Genomic DNA, 10,248 nt, shown 5'->3' with positions numbered 1-10,248 from the left:
TTGCCAAAGGTTATGCTCAAAAAGAGGGCATAGACTATGATGAAACATTTGCCCCTACAGCAAAATGGACTACAATTCGTGTTTTGTTGGCTTTAGCAGCCCAAAATGGTTGGAACATCCATCACATGGATGTTAAAACTGCATTCTTGAATGGTGATCTTAAAGAATAGTATATATGACTCAACCTGAAGGCTTTGAAGTTCCTGGTAAAGAGGACAAGGTATGCAAGCTTATAAAATCATTGTATGGTTTAAAACAAGCCCCACGAGCCTGGTATGAAAAACTCACTGAGCATCTCTTGCAGTTGAATTTTCATCACTTTGAATTTGATGATGCAACTCTTTTTGTTAAACAGATTGATGGTACTATTGTCTATCTTATTGTTTATGTGGATGATTTATTTATCACTGGAACTAGTGAGGCTAATATTCAAAATGTAAAAGAAGGATTGCAGCAAGGTTTTGATATGACTGATTTGGGTCATCTTCATTACTATTTGGGAATTGAGGTGATTCAAAACCCCCAATCTATCTTCATCAGTCAACAAAAATATATTGGTGATCTTCTCAAAAAGTTTGGTATGGCTGATTGCAAGCCTCTCAGCACTCCTATGGAGCAAAATCTCAAACTTTCATCTAATGATTCCTCTGATTTGGTTGATGCAACTTCTTATAGGCAACTAGTTGGCAGTTTGATTTATGCTACAACTACTCGACCTGATATTTCTTTTTCTGTTGGAGTTCTGTCACGATTTATGCAACAACCTAGAGAAACTCATTGGTTAGCAGCCAAACGGGTTCTTCGATATCTACAGGGCACTCAAAACTATGGGCTTAAATACTCCAAGATATCAAAATTTTCTTTGCTTAGTTATTCAGATTCAGATTGTGCAGGTGATATGGATGATGGAAAATCTACATCTGGTTACTTAATGTCTCTTAGTTCTGCTGTAATCTCTTGGAAATCTAAAAAGCAACCAGTCCCAACTCTCTCTTCTGCGGAAGCAGAATATATAGCAGCATCTGAGGCAACTAGAGAAATCTTATGGCTTCGAAGAATTCTTGCAGATTTGCAGGCACCACAAGCTTCTTCCACACCACTCTTTATTGACAATCAATCTACTATAAAAATGGCTAAGAACCCAGTGTTTCATGATCGTACCAAACATATCAACACCAAGTTTCATTTTATTCGGCACTATGTGAAAGATGGCAGTATCTCCCCTCAATATTGTGCTACTACAGACCAACCTGCAGATATACTTACCAGAGCATTGGGTCGTGTTAAGTTTGAAAAATTTCGTGAAATGATTGGTTTAACTCCTTCAGATTAAGGGGGAGATGTTAATGTATTAATCTTTAGGTTAAAACTTAGTAATTTTAGGTTAATTTTAGTTTTGTTTGATTTTATTAGTTTTTGTACAGTTATAACTTATTTGTTCCATCCGACAGTTTTTGTGTAACTGTGCAAACTGTTCGCTGCCTTTATTATGCAGCAAGTACTTCATGAATTTGAATGGGAAATGTGTTTCATTTTATTTTTGTCATTTCATTTACATTTTTGCCCTAACAATTCCTGAGTTTGAGGATAAAATAATCTGGTACATGCTAAGAAGATTTCATGGTGAATTTATTTGGTTGGATAGAGCCTATAGGATCACCAAGGAAGCAATCAAGGCTATCACTGGCTTACCTTAGATAGGTCAAAAACCAGAGAAGAAGATATCAAATGATCAAATCAACAAGCTCACAGGTGTAACCTCTGATAATCAGTCAATGAGAGTCAATACCATTACTAACAAGGATGTCAAATCCTTCAGCATGATTATAGGTTACAAGGTAACCCAATCTAATCGACTTAACTCTGTTTCTAGCTCTTGCATTTTTGTTGCTTATCAAATGTTGAAGAAGGATGAAAAGTATGATCTATGTGAATGGACGAAAGAGGAGTTGATTACGAACTTAGGCAAGATCAAGGGAGAAAAGAAAGGAGTTTTCCGGTATGGAAATATGATAGTGTGCCTAATGCTTTTCTTCTTGAATGAGATACTGGGTTTGGGCAAAAGCCAATGGGCCTTCGATATATCGATAGGCAAACATATTAAGGGTGCTATCACCGGTTTGGAGAACCAAAGAGATGACGAAGTTTTGGGGTACTTCAAATCATTTCAGAAAGCCATGAAGTCAAGGGAAAGAATTCCAAAGCACATAGTTGAGAAATACTCAACTGAAAACTGTTTCATGGTGAAAAAGGATGAAACTCTTATGGAAGTTGAAATACCTCGGGAGATATGGATTGAAGAAATGGGTTATGAGGTAGATGCAAGAATTTTGGATGCATATGCTAAGATGCTTATAGATGCACCAGCAAATGAATCTAAAAACTCATTTGGAACTGCCAAGCAAAAAGAACTTGAAGTTAAAACAGAATTTAATTAGAAGAAGAGAGAGAGGCAGCAGAGAAAAGTAAGTCAATTTGTTGAACAGGTCTCAAAAGATATTAAGACTATAATTGAAGCCTCATCATCCAAAGAAGTCAAGAAGAGGAAACAACCCGAAGATCTCATTGCACCAATGAATTCAAATACTGAGACTGAGGATGAAATTCCTCTATCTTTCAAGAGGGTGCAGAGAAAGAAGGTAGAAGACCCAAAGGAGAAAGCTGAGAAGACAAGGAAGCAGCCGACAAGGAAGGTAACCTTTAAGATACCAGCAAGTCAGCCAGCTGAAAGGAAGCCTACTCAAGAGAAAAGGCCAGTAAAAGAAACTCTTGCATCATCTGGCAAGAAGAAGAAGAAGGAAGACATAGATGAAGCTATTGAAACTAGTAATGTAACTATCATTCCACCTATGTCTTGTGCTGAGTTAATAGATGAGATAACAAAGGATGGTATGTTAAAGAACATTCAACATTATTATGAACATTTGGATGATGATGAACAAAAATAAATTGAGGAAGTAGTTTTTTTACACATATATAAGAAGGCTTTATTAGAGATTGCAAAGCAAATACCGGCATAATTATATAATAATCTAAATGCTAGAAGATTATCCATTGTAGAGGAAGACTAACACATAAAGATTCAAGCATTATTAACTAATTGTGGTTCAATTACCCTGAAGGAGATGGATAGGTGTCTTGAGACTGCTAATAGAACAACTTTCTGAAGCAAGCACAAGACAGTTAGCCTTATGGTAGGTAGAGTTAAATAAATAATCGGTGAAACCAACGAGGCATGGGTTCAATTCTTTATTGACAACCCTAATTTCTTTACATCACCGGAAGCTAATCCTAAATCTGACATTTCAGACATCCCGGTTGATGGAAAAGGCAAAGGTGTAGTGGATAGCCCTTCCACAATTTTGAAAGATGTCAATGAATTAAATTCAAAATATCCAGTATAAGCAAATGTACAAGATAAAGAGGAGAAACAGGCAGAAAAAGCTAGTGTACATAATGAACAAGTTATTGATGTTGAGGACAATAGTCCTCCAAATCAAAATGAACAAGTTGTGGATACAACAAATGTGGAGCCGACAGTAACAAATGTTGCACCAAGTGGCAAAGCCACCAGTGCAAAAGAAGATGATATTGGAGCAAATAAATCAAAGGAGAAAGATAAAGAGAAAAATCAGGAAGGAGAGAAGGAAAAGGAAGTTCAAACTGAGATAAGTGTTTTTGCACAATCATTAGAAAAAAAGGGAGAGGAATCTAATAGAGAATCGACAACCAGAACTACATTGTTGGCAATTACCACTGCAAATGTTGAGCAGAAGAGAATAACAGATATGAGTTCAACCGAACTCATGATGATAACAGCTCAGAAAATGATCAAGGAAGGGACTGAGGAAAAGAAAATAATTGATCATTCCATTCCAATTTTGCACCCGTTAGTCTCGGAATGCCAAATTGATAAGGGAGCAAGTCCATCCGACAAGATCAAAATGTTGACAGCGCATATTTCAAAGGAATTTCAATCATGGCAACAGATCTTTAACCGACATGCTCTGGACCGGTTTGCTCAGGCCAAGAAGGCCACTTTTGATCAGTTGATTGAATTGGATAAAGTACAGATAGCAGATAGATTGAAAATTATAGATGATGCTTTGAGGCAATGTACAAATATTTACCGAGCATGCTGCAATTCAAGTTTACTTACAACAGGTATAGACAAAAGCATTAAAGATGCTCAAAATAGAATTGTGGACATTGTAAATAACTTTGATGGAGTAAATTCTTTAACCACATCTATAGATGGTCAAATTTTGTTATTAGAAGTCTAGATTTCAGCTCTTGAAAGAGACAAAGATAAAATCATACGGAGAGCTAAGGAGCTCAGAGGGTTAGTGAGTCCTCGGTTGGACACACTGTATGTACATAAGAAGGAGTGTATAGATATGATGGGAAAGCCCACACCGACAGAACTCAAGGAACAAGAATCTCATGCATATGTCCTAAATGGACTTGTGTCAATTTCAGGGACATTCAAATCTAGTTGGGACACATACTTGAAGTTTTTGAAGGATGCTTACCCAGAAATATTCAAGCTCATTCAACTCCAGTAAGTATTTTGAGAGACATTCCCCTTGTACAGAATTGCATTGATTTATTCATTCTTTGTACTGGTTTTTGGCATTGAAGCCAAAGGGGGAGTGGTGTATGTGAAAAATAGGAAGGAAAAATATGTATGCATCAGATTTCAGATGGTATATATAGCTCAGGGGGAGCAGAATCACATTTCAAGATTGGCAGGGCAGATTGAAACCATTTTTCACATGAGTGTTTCCATCAATGCCAAAGGGGGAGATTGATGGCAATGGACACTCATTCGGTTTTTTATGTTGTCATTGATGGCAACATTGGCAACATATTTTGGTTCACCGACATCTGGAAGATACTTCACTGGCATCAAGGATTTCAAAGATAACCAGCAAACTAGGTATCGGTATGGGAAGCCGACATAACTTGGAGATCTGGGAAGGGTAGTATCTGACAAAGCATTTTATAATTCATATATTTTGTAATGAGCCGACATGTATTATCTTTTTGTATGTAAGACGACATATGGCATAAATGTTTGTAAGGGTATATAAGTCAATCTATTAAGTCATTTAAGATATAACATTGGTGATAAGATTTGAAATGTGAAGTTTATGTATGTGAGATCATTTGTATACGAAAGTAATATTTTGTAATGATCTATAGATGATTTCTAAGGTACTCATAAGGTGTATGTTATTCTGGAAAGGGTTTAGGGTTTAAGAACCGAAACAGTCAGAGCCTTAACCGGAACTCAATCAGGAATAGCAGATGCATTATATGAGTTCAATTTTGTAGTTTTGTATCAGAAAGTGATTGTAGTCAGTGAGACTCTTGGTGATGAGCAGTGTGCTCTAGGCAGTGTGTCTTCCTGTATGTGCAGGCCCCTATTATATGTAATATCTCTTCATATGGCCAGTGAATTGATATTGTGGGTCACAAATCCCACTGTGGTTTTTCCTCATTGAGGTTTTCCACATATAAATTCTCTCTGTTATGGTGTTCATTTATGTGATTGCATTATTTGTTTCAGTTATATGTATTTATGTTTATCGGTTGATGAATGAATGCTTTGATAAGGCTAAAATCTTATATTTCAGTAGAACACTGATTCACCACCCCCCCCCCTCTCAGTGTTCAGGATTCCAACACAAATCACTCTAACCATTTATTCTACCCAATCAAACTCATACATTTCATCAACTAATCGTTCTTCTATCTCTCATATAACATTCTTCTTCTTTCGAGAGATCATTCATGCCTTTAATGCAGAAACAATCTCTCAAGGGGGCATCCTACCTCCATTCCTCAGCATACTGGGGCATTTTTTCACTTTTTCTTTGAAACGTTACTTTGAACATTGTTTCAAAGAGGGGCAAAATGTAGACACCTAAAATTGTCATGTTACTAGCAGTGTTAATTACTCTTCCACATTAATTAAATAATTCTTAAATTATTTAATTAAACTAATTTTGTTCGTCTAAATCGATAATCTCATTTTTCATCGTGAACTAATTATTCAATTTCTTTTTAATCATTCAATCAATTAACCATTCCTTTTTTAAATTAATTAAACTTAATTTTATTATTTAATTAATTATTATTATCTACCTTCAATAAATATTTTATTATTATTTAATTAAGTTCAATTTCTATTTTCCCATAGTTAAATAATTTTTTAAAATTATTTAATTATCTAATTAAGTCAATTAAATTTATTTTTCTTTCATTTCAAAATTCAAATTTCTCCAAATTCTAATTTCATTTCATTTGAAATTTTCAAAAATCCAAATTGAAATCAAATTGAATTTCATGCTAATTTCCTATAGCACATGTTAAATTCCAAATCGACACTGACTCTGAGTCCAACTCCCAATCGGTTCCTCCTAACTAGTCAATCAATCCAGTCAACTAGTTAGTTGATCTAGTTAACTCTTCAATCACCGTTTCTAACTCTCAATCATCTTTTTTGAACAAATCGATCAATTAAGTCATCTCCTCAATCAAATAAGTTAACTAGTCAATCAAATTAGTTAATGAATCAATCAAATTTCATGACTCTCAATCAAATGAGTCTGACTATCAATCAAATAAGTTTAACTCTCAATCAATTTGAATTATTCTCTCAATCAATGCACTCTCAACCAATTTCAATCGTTGATCAATCTTGTTCTCAAATAAATCTCAACCATCGAAATCAACCTTCCAAACTCTATAAATTCAACATCAATCCCTCGTTTTCAATTAACCACTATCTTCGAATTTCTTGTGTCATTTTCATTTTTGTTACAGATTAATCAATTATATTTGAGTTTTAGTGGTTAAGTCGTTATATCTAATTAGCAATAATGAAATTTCCCTTAATACAACAATATCTGGCATTAACGACATCTTACTCTGAAGAGCTTATTTTGCTTACCAATTTCTGTCAAGGCCTGACGCATAGATAATATATTGTATCAAAGGTAATTTGAACAACATTGCATAATCAAATTATCGAGGTATTTCTCTCGGACATACAAATTGTGGAGAGAATCCGAGAAGGGCATTCAATGAGTTTATTAATGTCAATACATTTGTTCACTTTCACAATTAAACCTCCATGAGAACATCCATTACATTCTCAAGTTTTAAGGTATGCTATTATAGACATTCTTAAGTTTTTTAATACCCAACTTTTACCTCTTTATCTAGTTGATTTTATGGATCATTCAGTGTAAAGCTTTGGCGATAACATTATACATTTGGCCCAAGATCAGCATCTCATTTATTTTGGCAATGTCTGGTTATAGAGAAATAACATGTTTATAATCACATGGATGTTGGTTTTATGACTTATGCCCACAAGAGGCCTAGTTGAATTCTTTGCTATCTTCAGTTATAAAATTGGTTTTTCTCATTAGGTTGTCTTTGGTAATAGAAACAATATCTTGAAATAAACTATTTAAAATAATCTAGACTTGTTAGTAGACAAGAAAAAAATATATGAAACAAATTGGAATTCTCAAAAGTTTCAAAATAATAAGTTGGGTCAACTCGATTTTTAATCAGTCCAAGTGATTTTAATAGAATAATTAGTTCATTTCATATAGATTTTTCAAATATGATCTATTAAAATAATGTAATGTTTCTTTAATGGTCATTTTTGTTAGTTTCTAATTCTGACTTCTATTCACAATTGTTTCATTTAGAAACATCGTCTTTGTAAATCTATTTAAGGAGACTTAGTCTCTTTTATTTAATACATCGATTATTTGAACATGGTATCAAAGCAGGGCATGGGATTTCATAAAATTTGTCAATTTTTTTAAAACAAAAATTCTTAGCCTCTTCTTATTTAGATTTTTTCACAAATTTGTTTTTCAATTTTTTATGAAAATAAAAATTGTTGGAAGTTTTGTTGAAATAGTTGGATAATTTGTGGGTTTCTATGAGAAAATTCAGAGGTGTTTTTCTCTAAAGTTTGTGGGTTTTTAGTGATTGTGGGAGCTTGTGGATTTTCTATGTGAATCTTGCAGAGTTTGTGGTTGGTCTCCAAATCATATGTCTTCTCTTTGTGCCTGCATGCGATATTTTTTTCGTGTTTGTTGTCCTTTGCACGCGATCTACATTCATGCCTTTTTTTTGAGGCAGCTCGTGTTTGGTCCCACTTCTTCTGCTCAACCCATGCGACCTTCATGTTCACGTCTTTATTGATGTCAATCGATAGGTTTTTGTTATGCATTTTGTTTAAGTAGACCTATGGCCTTGACTTCCATATTCATTTTTTTTATTTTGCTAAGATGGCATTTTCAGAATCTGCGTGACCCTTTACTTGAGCGGCTCTGCAATTCATGGCCACCTTAAAAAATTATTTGAGGATTTATAATTTCTCCTAAAAAATTATTCTGAGGTTTTATAATTTTTCTCCTAAATAAATTATTCTAGGGTTTTCTAATTTTTCTCCTAAAAATATTATTGTGGATTTTGTATGACTTTTTTCATAAAAATAATTTTGTACAAGGGTTTTACCATTTTTCCTCAAAAACGAAGCTTTGTATGTTGATCCTTGTTTCAGATTTTGTCAACTACTCGTTGGTGTTCTGGATTTTCACAATTTTTTCCTAAAAAAATGTTTGTGGGTTTTGATCGATTTTTTCCTCAAAAATCTTGTTTGGTTTTGGTTGATTTTTCTCCTAAAAAATTGTGTATGGTTTCTTGCAGCTATTTTGGATTGCACCTAGGGTTGCTAGGGCAACAGTCTGCACAAGGGTGTTAATTTTTTCCTTAAAATTGTGGTTTTGGTTTTAGAAGTTGTTCTTAGTGACTTTGGCTACATGGAAGGGCGGTTTTGTTTCCCAACATCAGGTTGGACGGTTTATGGTTATTTTGGCCATTTCCTAAATTTTAAAAAAATCAAGGATGGTCTTAGCAGTAGGCTCATTTTGTAGAGCATTCTAAAGAGAAGGGGGCAGCCTTCTCTATGCATTTGTGATGTAACCATAACCAGTAAAAACCCACAAAGGACTCAATCAACTTATGCAGCAAGAGCCACGCCACGAAATCAACAAGAAAACACAAAAAATTCACATAAACAAATCATAATAAAGCCTTAGAAATTTTGGCAATCATCCAACAATCATCATATTATTATCAAAGAACATTCGATAATTAACCAGTTACATGCAAGCTTGAAGCCAAATAGAATCCAATCGATACTCTAAGAATCAACCGGATCACAATATGTGAATCTCAATCCTTATTCTTAGTTCTACTTCCTCTACCCCAGCAAATGATTACATAACATCATATTTATACCCACCAGAACGTATCTGGATCGGCCTCATAAGATTACACCGATGTAGGAAAATGAAACGTGTAATTAGGTTGGCCCTAAAAATTAGACAAATCTTTCCAGAAAATAACAACCAAGTGATGTAGTTCAGTAGGAAGGTCAGCCACATGCCAAAGAACATCGAACAAGACCCAAGATGGATCCACACGCAAAGAATCGTGCTGGTAATGAAGGAAAACCAATCGGTAAGCACATGAACTGTCCTCGGAACCCAGAAACAGCCAACCGAAAGTGATACCTGACCAGAAAAGAACCCAAATGAACGAGAAATCTAGAATCAAACACATGAAACCACCAGGAAACCAAAAACAAGATTTTCCACAAAGAATAAGCAACTACCAGTGCCAACCGACAAGAACACAAAAAACTGCACAAAGAACAAAACAAGAACAAAATTGAAAGGAAATATTTCTGGTTGATGCAAGATTGTTTATCAACCGGGGATGCTCCTGCATCAGACAACCTAGGTAGAAAAAAAAAAGATGTTCCATGAGAGGCAACTCATGAACATCTAAAAGGATTCGGAATGAAGATCCCATGCTCATTTATGATCCAAACATCTTTTTTATCTCTTCTGGTGCCTCAACCAGCTTCTCTAACCTTTGACCATCTTTGTTTCTCTTTCTTTGCTTCAAATCTATACATTGTCTCTATTTCTGCAACTCTGATTTGGTTCTACCACAAGACTTTATCCGGTTTGTTACCATCATCTCTCTGTCATCCAGTTCCATTTGTCCATGACTCATCTGTCAGATCCTTCTGCCAACTCATGTCACCCTCCGGTATAATCTCTGCAACTGTTTATATCAGATCTTTCTTCAAAACCTCTGGTATACCTCTGCAACTGGTTCTATCAAACCTTGCGATGTAACCTT

General features: G+C 34.8%; 1 protein-coding gene across 1 annotated transcript; it reads left to right on the top strand.

Annotated features, from left to right (window-relative positions):
- The first annotated feature begins 580 nt into the window (after positions 1 to 580).
- Positions 581 to 1,333, top strand: LOC131045997 (secreted RxLR effector protein 161-like). The gene has a single exon (XM_057979632.2). The coding sequence runs from the start codon at positions 581 to 583 to the stop codon at positions 1,331 to 1,333; it is 753 nt and encodes a 250-aa protein (XP_057835615.2).
- The last annotated feature ends 8,915 nt before the right edge of the window (positions 1,334 to 10,248 follow it).

The sequence above is a fragment of the Cryptomeria japonica genome, chromosome 3, assembly GCF_030272615.1.
Source record: "Cryptomeria japonica chromosome 3, Sugi_1.0, whole genome shotgun sequence".
In the NCBI taxonomy this organism is placed as follows: domain Eukaryota; kingdom Viridiplantae; phylum Streptophyta; class Pinopsida; order Cupressales; family Cupressaceae; genus Cryptomeria; species Cryptomeria japonica.
The sequence above is the reverse complement of the archived record's forward strand: the minus strand, read 5'-3'. Positions and strand labels throughout refer to the sequence as shown.

Excerpts from the sequence above, each read along its gene's own strand:
- LOC131045997 (XM_057979632.2), top strand. The coding sequence starts at position 581 with ATGGCTGATTGCAAGCCTCTCAGCACTCCTATGGAGCAAAATCTCAAA.